We start from the raw sequence: 23,171 nt of genomic DNA, 5'->3' as shown, positions 1-23,171 counted from the left end.
TTCTTTCCCCCATTCCTGCCAAGTGTTCCCTTATGCTGTCCCTGAAACTCTCTACAACCTCTGGTTCTTTCAGTATATCCAGGTCCCATCTCTTTATGATCCCAACTCTTTGCAGTTTCTTCAGTTTTCATCGACAGTTCATAACCAGTAGATTGTGTCAGAGTCCACCCCTGGAAATGCCTTACAATTTAAAACCTGGTTCCTAAATCTCTGTCTTACCATTATATAATCTATCTAAAACCTTCCAGTATCTCCAGGGCTCTTCCATGTATACAATCTTCTTTCATGATTCTTGAACAAAGTGTTAGCTATGATTAAGTTATGCTCTGCGCAAAATTCTACCAGGCGGCTTCCTCTTTCATTCCTTACCCCCATTCCATATTCACCTACTACGTTTCCTTCTCTCCCTTTTCCTACTACCGAATTCCAGTCACCCATGAGTAATAAATTTTCGTCTCCCTTCACTATCTGAATAATTTCTTTTATCTCATCATACATTTCTTCAATCTCTTCATCATCTGCGGAGCTAGTTGGCGTATAAACTTGTACGACTGTGGTAGCGTGGGCTTCATATCTATCTTGGCCATAATAACGCGTTCACTGTGCTGTTTGTAGTAGCTTACTCGCGTTCCTATTTTTTATTCATTATTGAACCTACTCCTTACATTACCTCTATTTGATTTTGTATTTATAACTCTGTATTCGCCTGACCAAAAGTCTTGTTCCTCCTGCCAGCGAACTTCACTAATTCTCACTACATCTAACTTTAACCTATCCATTCCCTTTTTAAATTTTCTAACCTACCTGTCCGATTACGGGATCTGACATTCCACGCTGCCATCGGTAGAATGCCAGTTTTCTTTCTCCTGATAACGACGTCCTCCTGAGTAGTCCCCGTCCGGAGATCCGAATGGGGGACTATTTTATCTCAGGAATATTTTACCTAAGAGGACGCCATCATTATTTAACCATACATTAAAGCTGCATGCCCTCTGGAATAATTACGGCTGTAGTTTGTCCTTGCTTTCAGCCGTTCGCAGTACCAGCACAGCAAGGCCGTTTTGGTTAGTGTTACAAAGCCAGATCAGTCAGTCATCCAGACTGTTGCCCCTGCAACTACTGAAAATGCTGCTGTCCCTCTTCAGGAACCACACGTTTGTCTGGCCTCCCAACAGATACTCCTCCGTTGTGGTTGCTCCTGCGGTATGGCTATCTGTATTTCTGAGGCATGCAAGCGTCCCCATCAATGTTAACGTCAATAGCTCATGGGGGCGGGGGGGGTACTTATCCATAACTTCCAAAAATATGAAATCCACATCAACGAAACCTTCCTCCAGTCCCACATTTCATCCACACATCTTCTTCCATCCTACATCGCACTGATAATCCCCATTCTACAGCCCATTGCAGAGTGGCCATTGCCCATCTCTGAACTATCGCCTCTACTCTCCAAACGCTCCTCAGGATCACTGAGCACCTCATCTTCACCTTCTATCTCCCAAAACTCACATTAATGCTTGCCACTATCTTCATCCTCGTTAATTATACCTTCCCTTACAATTCCCTGGTCCATGTAGGCTGAACCTTTACCACATACATAATCTCAGCCGACCTTAACTTTCACTCCCGCACTCTCGCCAAAAAATGGTAGTGTTGCCATTTTATCAATATCTTCAATGGATACGATATCCATATCCTTGCCACCCTTATCCTGACAAGATACCACCGGCGATGCCATTATCGTCTCCCCCAACCTCTTGTGGTGCACCACACTAGAAGTCCTAGATCCAACAGGGATTGTGCACCTGCCTGTCCCCTGTATATCTTATACCGTTTACCAAACCCAATTCACACCATTCCTAATCATCCATCCAGGCATACCCTGGATTATTCTCGTGTAGAATGGAATGCATAGAGAGCCCAAATTCATATCATAATCGAAAGCCATGATTCCAACCTTTAAAATCCTGATGACATCCAAAAATGAGGCCGACTTCCTATAACACACCATCTCGCATGCTATTTCCCACCATATCCCACTCTGAACTCTCTACTACGATCGTCCTACTCTTCCTCTGCGTGCTCTGGCCTGCTCCAAGAACCCCATGGTGCATATACATAATTCCTTCATACTCCTGACAGGATATCCTCGCACACCACTGACAGCTCCAGCAACATGTTTGCAGTCACCTTCAAGCCAAACAATGTCAGGACTGGCACGTGCTATGCACTAAATTAAATAAAACACCTATAAACTCTACAAAGTATTGGAAAGCATTTCATATACTCTCCAGAAATAACCCCACTCTCAACTATCTCATCCTACACAATAACAGACCACTTCCAGGCAACCTCACCGAAGTCAGGTCTTCACATCCTACCTGGAACACACATTCACCATCCCATATGATCCTAACTTTGATTACACAATGGATCCTTATGTGTATGAACGTGCCAACACAACTATTCCACCTCTCGCCCCAAATTTCCAGTATTTACTCAATACTCCACAAACAACACTCAAAACGCCCATATCAGTAGAAGACATTACACAAACACCACAAACACTGGCTGAAAAGCGAAACACTGCGCCCGGTCACGATACAGTTACCTATTACCACTTCAAGGAATATCCCAGAGTCTGTCACGATACCCGTTCTATTCTGTACAATACCATCTTGTACACAGCTACCCAGAGGAGTGGAAAACGTCCAAAGTCCTCCTCTTCCTGAAACCTTATAAACCGGCCTTGCAGACCTCATCATATCGACCTATGAGCCTTACGTCAGGTTTCAGCAAAATCTTTGAAAACGAATCCATCAGAATCTTGCAACCCACCACCTACTCATTCTCAATACCCAATGTGGCTTTCGTTTCAACTGTTCCAACTATGACCAACTTCTCTACGTTACCCTCCTAATCTCCCATCAACTGAATAAACCGAAGTCCGCCATATTTGTCTTCTTTGATATTCAAAAAGCCTTCGACCGAGTGTGACATTCTGGACAGCTCTTCAAACTACAAACCTATGAATTCCCAGTTAACGACGTCGATCTTACAGCATCCATCCTACATTTGTTACATCAACCATACCTGCTCCCACATATTTCACCACACTGCAGGTGCGCCTCAAGGCTGCAGACCAAGAGCACACGGAGGAAAAGTAGGGCAATCGTAGTAGAGAGTTCAGAGTGGGATATTCTGGGAAATAACATCCAGGATGGTGTGTTGTAGGAAGTCAGCCTCACTTGGGACGTCATCAGGATTTTGAAGGTTGGCATCATGACTTTCGATTATGGTATGAATTTGGGCACTGTACGCATTCCAGTATGCATGAAAATAATCCTGGGTATGCTGGGATGGATGATTAGGAATGGTGTGGGTTGGGTTTGGTAAACGGTATGAGATTCAGTGGAGGAGAGGCCGAAAACAGTATCAAAAACGAATTTTTGGCATTTTGTCCTCTAACTTTGTCAGTCTTAGCGCTATTTATAGTTATCTCAAGTGTGGAAAGTTTTGTGCTGGATACGTTTCACGCAGTAGAACATGCAATCGCTTCAGCTTCTTGCTGAGTTGCTCAATGCAGGTGCAAGATGACTGTAGCACGAGACACCAGAGTGCCTAAGAGAACAAACACGTGGTCAGCTGCAAAATTCCCTCGATGTAGGGCATGAGATACGGAGCATGTCAAGATACCATTTTCAGAAATTTATTTTTTGCGAAAATGGTCTACACGAAGAAATGTGGGGAGACGAAAGTGCTTAACTTCATTATGTAGTCATCTCAGATAAAATGGAGTTTTCTTCTGAACCCTTTTTCCTGTAGAGTAGCATAGCATGTAACATTGTACACCACAACATGTGCTAGTGAAGTTTTGACAAGGTGAGCTACATATGTGTGTAAGAATATCATTCGCTCTATGGCAGCAAAGATTCAAGGTCAAAAACCTGTGCTACCTCGTGTTATCCATGAGCCGTGCTTCACCGCCAAGAGGTGAACTGCGCTCGCATCATTCCTCTCGTAGTAAGGGAATCTTATGGTGTCAGAATCCAAGAGCCTTACAGCATTTCTGAGCGCACCGATCGACGGAGGATCCAGTAGGTGTGTGGAAACTAGATTTTAGGTGGTAAGAATACAGGCTTAGAATAGTGATGTGGTGAACATATTGCAGCAAAAAGGTTTTTAACGCCGTCCAATTGAACACTCCAATGTGTTTCACATGTATGTGGATATGGTTTGGTGCCAGTTTTGGAAGGCGTAGCTGCAAAGCAAACATGTGATCATTAAGAAACTCTGCGTAATGAACACCAGCCCTACGTAACTAATGCCAATCGCAATTGGCAAAATTTTGTATTTTCTGACGGATCGGCATTTTCCTCAGAAAACGGTGGTTCAGTATGCATATACAGAGCACAATGTATCTGTTTTGAGCCAAAAATACATCTGCGCGTTATCTTGCAATAGCCGTCTGCCTGTAGCTGTCTCTTTCCGTGGACTTGATATTAATGGTGGGCTAAATGCTACATACTGTATGCTGAGTTTCCAGTTTCTACTAGAATCAGTCCCACTTAAAAACATCAGTGATATTTCGAAAACGGTTTGCAGCACAGAACTCTTGCTAACTGGCCTTTTCTGCACCATGTCTCAACCTATGGGAATTGTTGCTTGATCTCGCGCCGAGATTTTGAGGTGACCTTGAGGACTTCACCCTAGCTGCTTCGTAGGTGAGATCAGAAAGTGGAAGATTTATGAATCCATTCCTTGCAGAATGCTGCTGATAATTGAAGTTGAAAGCCTTTGGACATGATGTTAAATTATGAAGAAACTGATTGCTGTACTCTTTCAGAGACCAGATCATCTTAATAAGAACTATACTGCCCAGTCAGATTAATGTGACCAACTGTCAAAAGGCCAAACAACCACGTTTTGCAGTGTAGATTGGTGCGAAACGTGCAGGAAGTGAGTGAATGAGGTTCTGGAAGCTACTGACAAGGTTGTGGAGAACTACCGACTCCAGAACCGTGGCCAACTGTGCGAGATTTCTCGGTTGAGTATCCATGGCGCGAACAGCCCAATCGATGTGGTCCCACAGATGCTCGACTGGGTATAAATCTAGGGAGTTTGGTGGCCACGGGAGGGCGGTGAACTCATCTTGGGGCTCTTGGAACCACGCACGTACACTGTGGGCTCTATGACACGTTGCATTGTCCTGCTGGTAGATGCCATCGTGCGGAGGAAAAACAAATTGCATGTAGGTGTGGACATAGTCCTCAAGGATAAATGCATACGTGGTTGATCCGTTGTGCCTTCCAGAATGACGAGATCACCCAGTGAATGTCACAAAACATTTCCTGACCATAAGGCTTCCTCCTGTGTCCTGGCCCCTGCCAACAATCGAAGAACCATCCGTCTGATAGAGCGCAAAACGTGATCCATCTGAAAATCGTCGCCGATGAACAGCAGTCGGGTTGAGTGCATGAGCAGGGCACCTGCTGTGGAGGCCCATACGCAGCAATGTTCGCTGAACAGTTGTTCAGAAGACAATGTTGATAGTCCCTTGGTTCAACTTGGTGGCCAGCTGCTCAACAGTTGCACGTCTGGTCGCCAGCACACATCTCTGCAGCCATCGTTCACCCCTGTCATTTACGGCTCGTGGAGCACTACAGTTGCGTCGGTACCGGTTTTAGATAGCAGCATTTTGCCATCCACGGTATACTTTAACCACGGCGGCACGCGAACAGTGTACACACCGAGCCACTTAGGAAATGCTTGCACCCTCGGCCCAGAAGCCAATTCTGATGTCCTTTTGGACGTCAGATGAATCGTTCCGTTTCCGCATTATGAGAACGACTGCACTACTTCCCGCGTCCTCACCAATACGTTTTATATACCCTCCACTGCTAGGGCTGCCACGCGCCGTCTCTGAGTGGTTACTGCAAGCTGACGTTGAACATAGGCGGTGGCCGCATAAATGCGACGTGACAGTGTATAAATGTGCGTCAGTTTTTCTTCGATCTGTCTTTTAAGTAAGTCGTAGTGTTAGTATTACCTCTTGCTTTCATGTATTTCTTTGGAACCCAAATTGCTCTTTCTCGACGTCGGCTTCTACCTACATTTTTCTGTAAATAATTCAACTTGGTAGTTTGAAACCACGACTTATCAAATTTATGATTTGGCAATATTTACATCTCTCAACAGCTGCACCCAGACGAAAAAAGGTTTTAGCTCCTCAACTAATGCCGAATTGTAAGTTTAACGCACTAGAGAGAAACGGGCTTTCTCCTGCTTGTTGTGACATGCAAGAGATATCCAATCTGGGATGAGAGATGGAGGGCCACTCTTGTTAGTTTCGTGGTGCATGACGAAATAATTCTTTAGATTTCACAACAGATGAGTGTGGGTACACTCGCTGCTAATCAGCATTCATTACAGGTTTTGGCTTTCATCAAACTTACACTGAGTTTATGTGTCTGTCTGTTTGGGTAAGTGGGTCGCGAGTCCTGTTCATGAAGAATTTTTTTCTGAGGAGGGGTTGGAGGCAGGATGGGCAGCCTATTTCTCCCGCCCTCACTGGATACGTACTTGGTCGTATGGAGAGCTATCAAAAAACTCTGTATTTCTAAACGGTAGTACTGGCATAAGTTAAGTTTCTATGTATTTTTTAAAATTTTCTATCCAGTTCTGAATGATAGCTTCAAGGTTTGCTCTTTGAAACATCTTTGAGCAATGAATTCCAAATGAAACGCGTCTACGTGCACAACCATAAAAAATTGGTTAGTACTTTTTTCGACACCTCTTCTCGCTTACTGGTGCTCTAGCAACATTTATTTACAGTGTAATGTCTATCCACATTTATCTAAATAAACACGGTGAAAGCTGTTATTTCGTACTGTTGTTCATAAGATCGCAGAAACAGCTGCTAGCAGCAGACAGACGACAATCGTTATATTCCTTTTTAATGCTATTCTTCTTTATATCACGTTCCCCCTTCTAATTACCATATTACCATTCACTTTAACTTTTTCTTAGTACAATCCATCCACCTATCCGTCGACCCTGCCACTCTTTTGCCGGCTCATCGTCAATTGGTGTTAACAGAGAGCTGATGTGTCGTCATTTAAGGTGATTAGTTATCGTATCTGTTAGCACTGCGAAAAATGCACACTGTTTCAAACTGGAACGTGGTTGCACATACTGACGTAATTAGGCGACATCCATTCGTAGTAAGGTCTACTGTTTGCCGAACTGAAAGCATGGCGACTGTGTCATAGAAAAGTAAGGTATATTATACATATGTGGTGTCTGTTCTTTCAGACATGACCAAAAGACGACACCATTTTTTGATCCAGGAGCCATTATGAATTAAAACACAAAGGAATTACAGACATTTTCTGCGAGTGGGTATTGATTGAAATCAATGTGGAAAGTTGAACATTTGTGTTGGACCGGTATTCCAATCCTGGTCTCCTGCTTGTATGGCACATATCTTGACCACTAAGCCATTCGGTCAGGGTGGTCATTGCACCTACACGGAATACCCTAGCACGTCTCACGCCAGACCAGATTCTCAATTTGCCACACACTACTAATGTAGTGCGCCTTGCCCATTATCCTCATTACTCGCCGCATTTCGCCGATTCCCGTGAGAGTTCGAGCCCAGAGTGCACCTGCATTGACGAGATAATTGGACGTCTCACCTTTTATAACCACATCAAAAAAGTTTTGCATCACCCCGGTTCGCGAAACTCCTGAAGACAGACGTTGACTGTGGATGATGTATCACAGACACAGTCCCTTTGACAGTTCAGAGACGTCACTAAACCCGCCCAAAGACGCAAACAACCATGCATGAGCAGCGCCTATTAGATGAGGGGTTCCGACAGCCCATCAGTTCCAGTCATTCCACCAGGAAGGAGGTACACGGCTCAAGTTGTCTGTAGTTCAACGTCCACCCCGATTGCTGAGTGGTCAGCACGACTGACTGTCATGCCAAGGGGCCTGGGTTCGATTCACGGCTGGGTCGGAGACTTTCTCCGCTCAGGGACTGGTTGTTGTCTTCATCATCTCATCCTCATCGGCGCGCAAGTCGCCGAAGTGGCACGTCAACTCAAAAGATTTGCACTAGGCGACCGGTCTACCCGACGGGAGGCCCTAGCCACACATTTCATTTTTGTACTTCAATCGTGCCTAGGCGGTCAATACCGCGGTTCGATCGCGTCCGCATTGTTACTTTGTGCCAGGAAGGGCTCTCAACAAGGGAAGTGTTCATGCTTCTCGGTGTGAACCAAAGCGATGTTGTTCTGACATGGAGGAGATACAGAGAGACAGGAACTGTCGATGACATGCCTCACTCGGGCCGCCCAAGGGCTACTACTGCAGTGGATGACCGCTACCTACGGATTATGGCTCGGAGGAACCCTGACAGCAACGCCACCATGTTGATTAATCCTTTTCGTGTAGCCACAGGACGTCGTGTTACGACTCAAACTGTGCGCAATAAGCTGCATGATGCATAACTTCACTCCCTACGTCCATGCCGAGGTCTATCTTTGCAACCACGACGCCCTGCAGCGCGGTACATATGGGCCCAACAACATGCCGAATGGACCGCACAGGACTGGCATCACGTTCTTTTCACCGAGGTGTGTGGCATATGTCTTCAACCAGACAATCATCGGAGATGTGTTTGGAGGCAACCTGGTCAGGCTGAACGCCTTAGACACACTGTCCAGCGAGTGCAACAAGGTGGAGGTTCCTCGATGTTTTGGGGTGGCATTATGTGGGGCCGACGTACGCCGCTGGTGGTCATGGAAGGCGCCTTAACGACTGTACGATACGTGAACGCCATCCTCCGACCGATAGTGCAAACCATATCGGCAGCATATTGGCGAGGCATTCGTCTTCATAGACGACAATTCGCGCCCCCATCGTGCACATCTTGTGAATGACTTCCTTCAGCATAACATCTCTCGACTAAAGTGGTCAGCATGTTCTCCAGACATGAACCCTATCGAACATGCCTGGGTTAGATTGGAAAGGGCTGTTTATGTACGGCGTGACCCACCAACCACTCTGAGGGTTCGCTGTTGAGGAGTGGGACAATCTAGACCAACAGTGTCTTGATGAACTTCTGGATAGTATGCCACGACTAATACAGGCATGCATCAATGCAAGAGGACGTGTTACTAGGTATTAGAGTTACCGCTGTATCTAGCAATATTGCCATGGGAGCTTACAGCAAATACATTGGCATGGGACGACATTGTACCCTCACAGTTTGAATGCCGATTATGTCGTCAAAGTGTTTAACTTTTCATGCCAGTTTATGCACTTTGTCATTTTGTGGTTCGTTCGTACTGATGACATCAAGTCTCGTCACATGTGTCGATATTTCCAGATAAGAACTCTCCACATTTTAATCAAGTCGCTACAGGCACCCATGCGCCATTGTTTTTATTTGGGAGCCAAGATGCGCGTGACAAACTTTGAACATACTTTCTATTCTTTAAAATATTCTGGAGAATTAGTGTTATATGTATGGTGTCTGTTCTTTTGGACATGTCCGATAGAAAAGACACGACACTGTCATGATTCCGCGACCGCTTATGTACATGACGGAAGAGAGCTACCGACGTCAGTCGCGTGAGGGCATCGAAATAACTTTGGCAACAAGTGACAATTATGCCGGACCGTGACTCGAACGCCGATTTCCCAGTTTACTATCCAAGCACACTTCAGGTCCGAGCAAAATTCCCACTTTGTCGCACACTACTCCCATAGCGACCGCTGTCCATTTTCCTCATTGCTCGCAGTATCTCGGATGATTCCCGCAAGAGGTCGAACCTAGGTTGCATCCACACTGAAGATATAAATTAATATTATATCTAAGCCTTGACGGCATTTAATTCGGATCTGAAGCGTGCTCGACTTGTCGAAGTCGTTAAGGGGACCGCTCGCGTAAAGCGGGAAATCCGAGTAAGATTCGCGTTCCGGCACGAATTTCCACTTATCGCCGTTGAATTATTTCAGTGCCTTCATGCAGCTGACGTCAGTATTTCTTTTTCATAATTCTAGAGAATGCCTTAACCATCGGATTTAGACAAGTTCTTCCATCGCAATTTGCGACACTACAACGTCGACACACTACGATCGCACGTCCACTACTAAATACTGCCTGTTCACAGCTGACTGGTCGAATGCACAACTGTTGTTTGTAATTCTATGTTCAAGCTGCACCGTAGTCAGCGCGATGGCGTCGCTTCTACGTAAGGAGTATGCTTTTGGCAGGCATTCCACAGTATACGGCACCCGTCTTTTACAAAATTAAGACATAGTTAAAACTTCGTGTGGAACGTACCGCACTCCTACTTAGGATACCAGCAGTTTCACACGTCACTGGTCGTAGATCACTCTTATCGTAACGCCCATTATTTCGATGTCTTCATATGTAGGTGCTATTTTCGGCCGTCCGCCATGGGAATCATCTTCAGAGAAGTACGACCACTTTTCAATACAGTTACCCATTTTTTAGCGTTGAGAAGAAAGAAGCAAGCTTCATAAAACCTTTAGTCTCCGGATGAGTATCCGTTGACAGTAAATCATCCAGAATAAAGTAATTTTATAAAAACGTGGTATTGCAGTTTATCAGTTTGAGGGAAAACGCATAATATGATAACTTTCAAAAGCATTATTAATAAAACTATCCCGCAGATGAAGTTGATAGGAAACTTTCGAAATTGTATAACATGTATCAACATCCTCTTTGCATCAAACTGGGAAATTTCTACCCAACATTAAAATTATTTCGGAAATATACTTTCATGACTGACCAAACGGCGCATAGGCAGTACTTTTCCACACATACACGACTAGTCCGGAAATAATAAATTACTGAATTCAAAACAGTTTGGCTTCAGATCAGATCTATGCACATTAAAAGCAATAGGAAATCTGTTATATATTACATATGATGGTGCTGGAAGGAGGCAAACTACTTCTGCTATAGTTACAGGTCTGGGAAAAGCATTAGATTCTGTGTCACATGAGAATATGATAATTAAATTAGTTCAAATATGGCATAAGAGATGAGTCGTCAAGTTCATTTGGATACCATTTATCTGACGGGATACAGTAAGTGTATGTAAATGTTTAGATATCACATCTATTGAAAAGAAAACGAAGAATCCCACAGGTGTCAGTTCTTGAACCATTTCTCTTCACTGTTTATATAAATGATTTCTCAAATTCTCTACCATGTGTGAATGTACTCAATGGTGATTAAATTACCCGGGTAACAACAGGTGAAAATTTACAAAGCATTCAAAATTACATGAGAGAAACAAATGAAAATAGTTATTACTGGTATTTGGCAAACCATGCGTCCATTACCAAAACAGAAACCGAAGAACTTTATTTTAATTTCAGCTTGGCGCCCTAAGAGAAGGCTAGTATCGGTTGGGCCCTGGATGTATTCTAGGTTTGTCTCCAAGAGAGGCTTGAAGCAGTCAGTTCAGATCACTTAACGTAACAGTCCCAAGTCTCTACATCTATAGTTCTTATAATGTAGGCCAAAGAAAATTTACAGTGATTTGGATTAAGAAATATTGTTCATTTGCATAGTATAAGAAATAACTACATAGGGGATGTACTGTACTCAAGTCTCTCCGACACACACAATAGTCACGAAGATACGAGACTGAAGTTCTTCAACAAATTGACAGAAACGTCTCGCTTGCTCCACTCACATAAGTCTAGAAAGTTTTGGCAACTTGGCTCAAAGAATGTTAACTCACGGAGAGTGATGTCCAAGAATGGTGCTTTCAATAGCTATACTCTACTCATCTGGAACTTGTATTTTCACACAAACTATTAACTGTATTAACTGTACATTATATTTTAACAAGGCCAATTATATGAAAACATACTGAACGGTTGACAATAACACGTTGTAAACTTTCTTTACTCAGAGTCACTGCTACTTCTCTAACGACCGCATGTATGTCACAAACAACACTTGATAACCAACAAATTCTAGTAAGGGTAATCACACTTGTTAACTGATGCGTGAAACAAAAGATTCGGAAAGTGGTGGTGAGTAACGGGAGGGGCGGAAGTAGGGGGAGGGGAACCAGCATACGACTTCCACCGGAACCGTTTCCTGGAAGGAAATCTGCGAGTTCTACACTGTTCCGCTACGCTCAGAAGACCGTATAATGGAACAAGATGTGTTGTTAACGCACTCTGCTCTACTTACGGCGAGCAAACTTGTTCTAAGTGAAAAGTCCAAATTTTCCTGAAGTAAAAAATAGTTACGTATTACTTTGTTCGGAGAGAGGGGTAGCAGAGAAGGAATCTGTGTATCCAGCAGGGGACGAAATCAAATGCGCACCTTATAATTCTGCTTTAGCTCTTCGAGGGCCTTGTACATTGCGTAGACAATTTTGCGTTGATTCCTTAGATTAAGCAATCGTCTCGTTCTAGTAAGCTAGGTCGGTCATTTGGCTCTTGGTACCTTTTCTGTCTTGGAGGGTGGCCACCAGTAATGCCATCTGCAGTTTTTGCAGTCAGAGAAAAAAATCATTTTTCATTTTCCATATGTGATATAAACTACGTTATTTTTTAAACAAGAAGGATACAGGAGAAACACAGTTTCTCAGAGATACCAGTTAGAAGAAGAGCCAGACGGTCACTGAAGAGGATTGTGACGAACAATAAAAGGACGACAGCTGTGAAAGTCATCGCAGAACTCTATGTCGCACTCAGGAACACTGTCAGGACGACAGCTGTGAAAGTCATCGCAGAACTCTATGTCGCACTCAGGAACACTGTCAGCACTAAGGCAACACGAAGGGAGTTCCAAAAGCTGGGAATACCAAAACCATTCGTCAGTAATGTAAATGACCGTAACAAGAAAACTTGGAGCTGAAGGCGCAAAGCCTGGACCAGAGAAATGGAGGAAAGGTATTTCGCCGGATGAGTCTTGATTCACATTGTTTCCAACTTTTGGGTGAATTTACATCCCAAGAGGGATACGCCCGAGAGGGATACGTGGCGGGGTTTCGGTGTTTCTTTCGCCATCCATATCGTAGTACTCCATCGGCTCAGTGGGTACTCTGCAACTTCGTACTAGTACCAAGAATTACGTGACCATTTTGGGTGATCAAGTTGATCCAAGGGTACCATGTTTGTTCTCCAGTGCGATGTTGTAACACAGCTATTCATAAGGCTCGCTTCGTGCACGATTGGTTTAGTGAGCGCGAGGGCGAATCGCCACATCTCCCCTGGTCACCAAAGTCGCCAGATCTCAATATTACTGAACTTTTGTGATCTACTTTGGAGGGAAGCGTGCGTGATCGCAATTTTAGGAAACTTTCTCACACTTTCACACGCGATACCACTAGATGTAGGCAACTGGGTTGCACAAATTTCCTTCCGCAGACAGGAGAGGGAAAGGGTGGCGACAGGTAGAGCATCTGACAATCTTCTACCACTAACATAACCAAGTCCAGTCATTAACATGCCGACCCCGTTAAGAAGCGGGATGGAGGCCAGGACAAAGATAGGCGAAACATTACTTGAGGGGTGCGGATCATAATCGAAGACGAGTGTGTGGAAGGAACAGGATGTTTAAAATAGACGCCTTTCTACGTCAAGGTCATCACAGATGGAGAATTTGCTCGTACTGAATAACAATGGGAAAATTATTTGGCTGCAGCCCTCCTTAAGGAACTATTTTAGCATTTTCCTTTAAGCAATATAGCGAAAATATTCAGAACCAAAGTAAAAATTGCCGGACAAGGATTTGAACCACAGTTGTCCTAACTATGAGTCCATTGCCTTAATCACTATTCCATATCTTTCTGTAAACAGCCATTTGTGATCTGTGGGTAACATCTCAGCTTCCAATGTACAGCACAGTGTCTAGAAGAAGCTTTCTTGACTTCGTATGTTTCATTTATGTTAAGTAACTGGAGTCTGCCCCATTGTTTATGTATTAAATTCACAGATTTAGGCTACTAAGATGACATTTGCTTTTAGCTGCTGCAACAGGGAGACAACAGCGCCCCTTAAAGCTGCTGCCATTTTTTTTAACCTCCGGTTTTCATAGAAAATTACGCCGTTTCGTGAAAAATATGTTTAGTAACCACTTCCAATTAAGCAGGGGCTGTAGCCCATGCCTCAAAATTCTGGCGCTGTAAAGCTTTTTTTTATATAGAGAATGAGTTTATTCTTTTCACTGAGTGCAGCCCTTCTTTGTCTTTCAGTTCTGCACCGACGCCGACACCGTGACGAGGTCGTGTGCGTTGATGAAGATCAAGGAGAATTATGAAGCACTGTGCTGACAGGCAGCTCTTCCAGGATCAACGAAAGTGGAAACTGAAATACACTGCTTTTGTGTGACACCCAAGTCAGAATGTGATGTAGAGCTGCCGGAACAGCAATAACTGTATAGACTGCGGTCTTATTTTTAAAGTGTAGTTATCGTTCTATCGCCTATACAGAACAAGCAATGCTGGAAAGCAGACATGTGCTAAATTTTCCTCTAGTGGGAGTTGTTTGCAACCCAAAATATGTTTTACGCCAAGGTGTAGCCGCCGAAACAACAGCGTCTGATTCCAAATGAAGTGCGAGGTGCTACAGTTGTGACGTATGTGTCGCGATGCGCCCTGGTTCCGCGATGCTGGTGGTGCTGCTGACTGTGCATGCGTTAGGCCGGGCAGCTGGCCAACAGGCGAACCACAGCATTAGCGCGCGGGGGACCTCTGGCCTCATTTCCGGTCTTGCGCAGTTCAAGCGGCAGTGGGCGCACCAGAAGCTAGCCAGGCGTAAGTACCCCTTCACTGCTTTGTTCACGTGTTTCCTTACGGCGAACAAGCACAGTTTCTCTAGAATGTCCCTTATGTAATCCATCATTCTTTATTCTCTTTATGCTATACACTTGTTTTTTATGTGCCTACAAGGCCACTATATGTAGTGCTTGCAGCTATTCAATTTGTCTTGCATCAAGGATAATTTCCCATCCAGGTTGTATTCCACATCTAGTTATCAGCATTACTAATCTTCTTTTCCGGATGACACTGTTGTGTATGTAAATAATTATATATATATATATATATATATATAATTATTTATATTATTTTGGTTTTTTTATATAATTTTTGTTGAACTGAATTGAGATGGATGGAAATATTTTTAAAAAACTCAGTGAATATATTTACTGATTTTGATAAGGTGGCATCGGACATATACTTTGAGAATTTCGTCGCCGTAAGAAGGAGGTTAGTGGGCCACGTTATTTCTGAGCTAAAAAGAGATAAATACTGAAAATACAGTTTACATATAATGTTGAAATTTTAGGATCATGGATTAAACAAATAATTAAATTTAATAACAAATAGCGTTAATCATAACTATAATTGCTGAAGTGCACTATGCTACTTACATTGGGAATACAATATTAATCACTAGTGATATGTTGATTATCCGCACGTCGGTATCTCGTCCGTGTGCAGTGGAAATTTCCTTATATAATTACTAGTATGCGCGAGTATGCGCCCTGCAGTACGCAGTGACTTTTTATAAAATTAACGAGTTTAAATTACAGCGGCCAGTCTAACGCGCGAGGCTCTCCCTCGACTCCAATCCAGAACAGATAACAGAAGAAGTAATTAACAAAAGACTAGACATCCTTTCTGTGTCTCACCAGAGATCACATGCGACCGCGCACAAGATAACTTACATTGGCTTTCATGCTTTATTAAACAGGGTTCTCTGATTAAAAAACTAGATTTACATGCTATGGCTAAAAATGTGCCTTTAAATGTACTTAAACGCAAAGGTGGTGGAATAAGCCAATGTACAGTAGGAACATGGTAATTACGGTCTTATTAGAAAACTCAATTCAGTTAACTTACGTCGATGATACTTCTGAAAGATGATTATCTCGTGATGTATGGTTTGTGGGATGTTCTCAGACTGTTCTATAAAATGAGTATCAGTCGTGCAGTGAAAAAAAGAAAGAAAAATCGGGATACTGCATGCTACTTCTGCAGCAGACGATCGTCGGTTCCAAAGATTAAAAAAATGCTAATCGATGTCAGTGCATTCTCAGATGTAACTAATGATAAAATTTCACTACTACAGGTTTGAAAATGTTGTCTGATGCAGTTGTTTCAGTATTTTTAAGAACACCTTTCTCAGATTACTGTCAAATAAAGTTTCTTGCGACCTCCATCAAAATACGACGTTGTTTACAACGATAAAATAAAAAGAATTAATCTGATAAAAGATTAAACTATTACCCAAAGTTATAAAGATTAAGACACTAGTTTATAAGACGCGTCCGTTCCCAATATCCTACGTATGAAGATCGAAGTTACGTTGCAGATAACTAGGCCTACTGCTATCATTTACCTTATTCTTTATAATCCCACAGCACTTCCTTTCATAGCTTGTTGTCAAACCAAAAACACAAGTCTGTGAGAGGGACTACAATTTACAAAGCCTTTACTTGAAACGAATGATATGGATACAGTATTGCCTGTTACGCATCCGTTTCACCCTTTACTTGATAGAGAAGACTATGTACAAACGTTTAGGTTTGGATTCTTTTGCCACAAGAAGAACGGCAAACGTCGTGGATGTAGAAATCGGTAAGTTAACATATTTTGCCGGCCTCTGTGACCGAGCGGTTCTAGGCGCTTCAGTCCGGAACCACGCGGCGGCTACGGTCGCAGGTTCGAATCCTGCCTCAGGCATGGATGTGTACGATGTCCTTAGGTTAGTTAGGTTTAAGTAGTTCTAAGTCTAGGATACTGATGACCTCGAATGTTAAGTCCCATAGTGCTTAGAGCCATTTGAACCATTTAATATATTTTGCAAATTTCAATTCACTGGTGTCTTATGGAATAATATTTTGTGATAACTCCTCCCTTAGCCAAAATGTATTCATTCCACAACACAAAATAATTAGAATTATGTGTTTGGCTCACACACGTATATCATGCAGGCATTACTTTAATTAGCTGAGAATATTCCCGTATGGAACTGATTAACAGTACATCTTTAGACATGCCAGCTGCAGTAACGTAGTGGAAGTATGAAATACTTACCATCGTCATGATCAGCCACGCCGTAATGGTGCTGTGCGACTGATTAAGGTGGTGTTGGAAATTACACTGATGGCGATTTACTTCGTGTTTGTTGCGCTTGTTCCAGTCGGGACTAACAGTACATAGCGTTTCACTAGGCATGGTCTGCATCTAAACAGGACTAAGATGGATGGTATAGCTAACTGCTGAAAGTATAAGCAAGTGCTTATTGACCCACGCACGGCGAAAGATCTAATTGTCATGGATTGGAGAAAAAGATTTCTTTTAGGAAACAGCCGAAACAGTTTTTTGCCTGTTAAAAGATTGTTCCCATTAGCTTAAAGCTCTGTTGCATGAAGTTGCCATTTGGTAAATTTACGTTTAATGTTAAGGAAACCACTCGTATTTGCATGATGTTGCCGTCTAGTAACACATACTCTCTCGCTGCATCGAGCGACACTGTGTTTAACGTCACTGAGGTGGCAGACACGGCAGAAAAAGGACGCGTTGGTCCACCTCTTACCCTTATACAAGCAGTTATTCGACTCTGCACTCATTGGTATAATTGTTGGATGTCCTCCTGAAGAAAAGCGTGTCAAATTCTGCCCGATTGGCGCTTTAGATCGCCAAAATCGCATCTGCTTCAAACATTCTCAGTTCGGGAGAGATCGGGCGACCTTGCAGACCAAGGTAGCGTTTGGCAAGCGCGAAGACCAGCAGCAGAAACTTTCACCGTGTGCGGGCTGGCATTATGTTGCTGAAATGTAAGCCCAGATTAGCTTGCCATGGTGGCCAATAAAAAGGGGCCTAGATTGTCATCGCGCAGCGCTTTGTGTGGTAAGTGTGCCGCGGGTGTCAACCAAAGGGGTCCTGCTATGAAAGGAAATTGTACCCCAGACCATCAGTCCTGGTTTAGGGCGAATGGCGGGCGACAGTCAGCTTGGTATCACAATGCTGTCTGGGGCGTCTCCAGACACGTCGTCATCGGGGCTAATTTCGAAGCGGGAAGAATCACAGACCGAAAACATGACTGGAGAAACCTCTTCTTGACAGGGTAGATGATCAGGCACTTATTTATGAAAAGGATGGCAGTGTAAATCGGGACATGCCGATACTACAGTTAGAGTACATTTCTAATTTTTTACACGAGAACCAAAGCGAAAAGCCCGTGGTCTACGATAGACGTTATGTTGACTAAAATGATATTTTTTTTTCTAGGTCCTGTTGCATAATAAACCAAACAATGCCTCCGTAAATTCCAGCGGGAGGGGATGGAGGGGAGGCAATGTTCTACACTATTCTTGGCCACAAAATTAGGTACTCTGACAAATAGACACATGCCAAGTATACGAGATGTAAGTTTGTTGACTGATCCACAAGCTTGTTGTCTTTCTTTATCCTACGTTCATAATAATCATCTGCACATTAATTGACTACTCTATACTGGGCGAGGTTCAAAAAAATATTCAAATGTGTGTGAAATCTTGTGGGACTTAACTGCTAAGGTCATGAGTTTCTAAGCTTACACACTACTTAACCTAAATTATCCTAAGGACAAACACACACACATACCCATGCCCGAGGGAGGACTCGAACCTCCGCCGGGACCAGCCGCACAGTCCATGACCGCAGCGCCTTAAACCGCGGGCGAGGTTCACTCGTACGATTTATCGTCACTAAATTCTGATAAAGACTGCTTGTTTGTTCTCATAGCCGTTCATAATTTAAGAATCTCTACACGAAATCGCCAAATGTTATGATTCTACTGTGCGTTATAGATATAGGTCCTCAGTTCATTAACTTTGCTCTTATTCCTGCTGGGAGAATGTTATTACACTGGTTTTAATAATCGCTTTGAGGCTACAAATGATATATTGTTCTCGTCATAAATTTCTTGTATTAGAAAGTTCATCCAAATATATACAGTAAGTGAAAAGTTGAAACATTTTCAGCAGTTAAGAAATGTGCAACTGAATTTAACCACGATCGTAATTCCTTTACGTAAAGGACGTAACAAAAAAGGCAACCAGAAATCAAAATTTCGGGGGAGTGCACAATACGGTAGTAAACGATCGGCAATTAAAGATGTAAGAAGTGGTTGACTCCATATCCATGTCATACCAATGAGTTTTGATAGATTTTACATGAAAAATGAATTGTGAGAAAGCTTCGTGCCCTGCGCTATAAAAGGTGCAGCCACTTTCATCAGTCAGACAGATTGCGGCCAGAGTTTTCTGCGATGTTAAAGAGATTCTTCTCACTAATTACCTTACGAACGGGAAAACAGTAGTTAGGGAATAATATGGAATGGTTGACAAAATACGCATAAAGAAACCTGGATTATAAAAGAAAAAAATTCATCTAGAGAATGTACCTGTCCACAAAGGTGCTCTGAAGATGAGTTTTTCCACCTGTGCCGTTCACCCAGTCCCTCACTGGAGTATTTTCTAGCTGGAAAGAGTTTTGAATTAAATAAAGATGTTACGTTCACACATTCAGGAATCTCGTTTCAGGTAGGAAATCTACTCGCTCGAGTAATTTAGGAAAAAAGAATTCCGTCCGAACGGGCCCCGAAAGGCCGAACGGTACTGACCCTGCAACCTGGCCGTCCCGATCACCTGATCTTTATCCGTGTGACTTCTGGCTGTGGGGCTATCTGAAAGCTGTTGTGTTCAGTGTTCCGACTGCAAACTTAGCTGCATTGAAGGCACGAATTGTGCAACACATTCTGAATGTGACCCCTGAAACATTTCGATCAGTTGTGGAACATGCTGATTCTCGATTTCAACTCGTTCCAGAAAACGGTGGACAGCATAGTGAACATGTTTTGCGCCAGTCATACGGAAATTAATAATCCGATTTGATTTTGACTGATGCTTTTTATGCGGTTTATGGCCTCAACACAATTAAAAACCAATGTCAGTGATGCTTTTTATGTGGTTTTTGGCCTCAGGATAATTAAAAACCAATTTTTTTCCATCCTATGTGATATGACCTTGCCGTAGTAGATGGGCTTACGTAACTAACCATATCGCACCTGTTCACCCATACACACTGAGTAGTACAGTTTGTTTAACATCAAACGTACACCTTGGGCATTGTTATGATTCATTTGTCATTTGTAGTCGGCCACTATTAAATTGTGATGCTTACAGCGCCATCTATTGCTAATTTTGTAACTTTTTATTTTTCTTCTGCCTTACGTTTTCCATTGCAATTTGACGTCATTCTGACCAGTGGTGTTACTTCTACAGCGGTTTGAAAGTTTAAACTTTAATTATAATCACTCTGTATGCGTAGCAGTTGGCATGATCGTATAAAATGTGTAAATTGGCCCTTATTTGCAGATAAGAGCGCATTTTACTTGATTTCTAGTTCTGCTGTTTCACATACCTAAAGTGAATGTATCAGTGCTGCAGTACGTACATGATAAATAGCGAGCGGTAGGTTATCACACTGGCTAGCAGAGGCGGTTGACCATCTGGCGCTTTCACAGCCAGTGGGATGAGGTGCCGAAGCAGAAATCGCTCGTGACGTCAGCAAAGAGATACGTAGAGGAAGTACCTTTATTCTGGCGCGAATCAAGTAATTGTTGTCAATAAAAATTTGCTAACAAAAGTTGCCTTTTTCCACTCAGACATTAGGAGGAGTCTACGGATCATAAATACTATCTTTCAATGCCAGGAAACGTTGATTTTAATAAATAAATGAATAACTTTTACATAACAGAAGATGTACTACCTTGTACGAACTACACGGAGTGTATGCTCAAGTTACAGACTGGGCGCCACAGTCGGAGTCATCGATAAGACGCCTTTCGATCTAGTGACGCAGACCAACACATTCGGCAGAGCTCTCACGCACTGAAAACACCTGGCCATGAGTTGCCGAGGAACTGGCGCTCCGCGACTCAGCAGGCAGTACGACAGATTCACTCCGGAACATTGCTGAAGCAACATAGAACGACGTACCCAAATCTGTTATGCAGGTTCATCCCCCCTGCGGGTTCGGGGGTTAGAAAAGTCACGCGGTATTCCTGCCTGTCGTAAGAGGCGAGTAAAAGGAGTCTCAAACTTTTCGGCCGTATGTGATGGTCCCCTATTGGGTTTGACCTCCATCTCTCAACATTTTTCTGAAGAGCGAGCCGATTGGGGAAGGGAACCTTACTTGGTGCATTGTGTCCATCTTGCGATCAGACCTTTCGCCAGCTTCTTTGTCGTTGCATTGCAGTCCTGCCCGCTCTCCATCTCTTGGGCATGGATACGTTCCTGCGTGCACTTTCAACCTTGCGCTGTGCAGTGCCACTTTCTGCACTGACGGCGACCATGGACCACATGTCACCTAACATCCAGCACGGTAGCCAGCCCGTTGTGGTGGGGCCACCATGTGCCCTGTTGGTTGTAGCCCCCTGACAACACAGGGATCGCTCTACTGATGCCTGCGCCGTTAACTTCCCACGTATGCCAAGGAGTAGATGCCCATCTCCCTGGGGCATCATGACTCCCGGCAATGGCCATCCTGCCAGGTGGCTATTGCTGCGGCTGGGTGGCGCCCGTGGGGAGGGCACTTGGTCGGAGTAGGTGGCATCAGGGCGGATGACCCGCAATGAGGCGTGGTACATCATCTCTCGCTGGCGGGTAGCCGCCAGCAGTCTCTAAGCGTTCTCGGGCTCAATTTAATGCTCAGAAGTACGATCCGAAAACGTTCCCCTCCCTGGCCACGTCGTGGGAGGAGCGTAAGTCTCAGGATGGAGGTAACAGTTATTCGCCCCGATTCTTAGTTTGCACGAGAGCTGATGGGGAGTCTTTTCTGTCCACAAAGGCTCAGTTCTTCGTCGAGCTTTAGAGGACAAGTTTGGGGAGGTGGAGGGCTTGTCCAAAATGCGCTCTGGGTCAGTACTGATACAAACGGCATCCTTCACCCAGTCACGCAGGTTACTTGCTTGTGACAAGTTGGGGGATGTTAAAGTTACCATTACACCACATAAAATATGGTCCAGGGTGTTATTTTCCATAGGGACCTACTTTTGCAGTCTGATGACGAGCTGCGCGCCAACTTAGAGCGTAGAGGTGTTCATTTCGTGCGGCGCGTTCATCGGGGTCCGAGGGACAATCAGATTGCTATCGGCGCCTTCATCTTGGCCTTCGAGGGTGATACATTACCGGATAAGGTCAAGGTGATGGTCTACCGTTGTGACGTCAAGCCCTATATCCCTCCCCCGATGCGGTGCTTTAAGTGCTGGAAGTTCGGCCATATGTCTTCCCGCTGCACTTCCAGCCTCACAGGCCGAGATTGCAGACGCCCATCACATCCCAATACTCCATGTGCCCCGCCTCCCATCTGTGTCAACTGCGGAGAGCATCATTCACCTTGCTCGCCAGACTGCAAAGTCTTTCAGAAAGAGCGCAAAATCATAGAATATAAGACCCTGGACTGGCTGGTCTATACTGAGGCCAAAAGGAAATATGACAGACTACATCCTGTGCGAATGACATCTTCTTACGCAGCTGCTACAACAACTGTGCTAGCCCCATCAGTTTCGAGACTTCCAGCCAGCTCGATGAGCAGTACAACTCCTCCTGCCCCCTTGCCCGTGGGGGGCTCTACCCAACCGGTTGCTCCTGCACCACCTACCTACGGAGCAATATCCTCCCACCCATCGGGGACTTCTGTCCCCGCTTCTCAGCCAGAGAAGCGTCTAACTTCTTCGGCTGCTCTCGCCCATAAGGTTTCCCTTGGGACCCTCCCTTCCCAGGCTTCCAGCAGCGGGAAGGCTGACGCCCGACAGTGGCGTAAGTCCCCACCAGCGGCTGGTTGTAGGGCTTCGCAATCCTCCTCCGTCCTGGAGACTGATTCGGTGAAGCCTTCCCAGCCGGTGAAACCCAAGGTTCAGCGAGAGAAGTCCAAACGCAAGACCTCTAAGGCCAAAGAACTTGCGGTGGCACCGACCCCACCGCACCCTTCGAGCTCTGCGTCTGAGGATGACGTCGAGATTCTGGCGTCCGCTGAGGACCTTGATCTCGCCGGTCCCTCAGACGCCATGGCTGTCACTCGCACGGGTACTGAATCGGTGGCAGCGAG

At 44.2% G+C, this 23,171-nt stretch overlaps 1 protein-coding gene across 1 annotated transcript in view; it reads left to right on the top strand.

Annotated features, from left to right (window-relative positions):
* Positions 1-14,659: 14,659 nt before the first annotated feature.
* LOC126154588 (uncharacterized) overlaps positions 14,660-23,171 on the top strand; it is a 114,051-nt gene continuing 105,539 nt past the window's right edge. Inside the window, exon 1 of the mRNA XM_049916160.1 lies at positions 14,660-14,825. Coding sequence (XP_049772117.1) covers positions 14,660-14,825 — 166 coding nt within the window. The remainder of the gene's footprint in view (positions 14,826-23,171) is intronic.

This window comes from Schistocerca cancellata, chromosome 2 (genome assembly GCF_023864275.1).
Source record: "Schistocerca cancellata isolate TAMUIC-IGC-003103 chromosome 2, iqSchCanc2.1, whole genome shotgun sequence".
Classification (NCBI taxonomy): Eukaryota; Metazoa; Arthropoda; class Insecta; order Orthoptera; family Acrididae; genus Schistocerca; species Schistocerca cancellata.
This window is presented reverse-complemented; position numbering and strand designations above follow the sequence as displayed.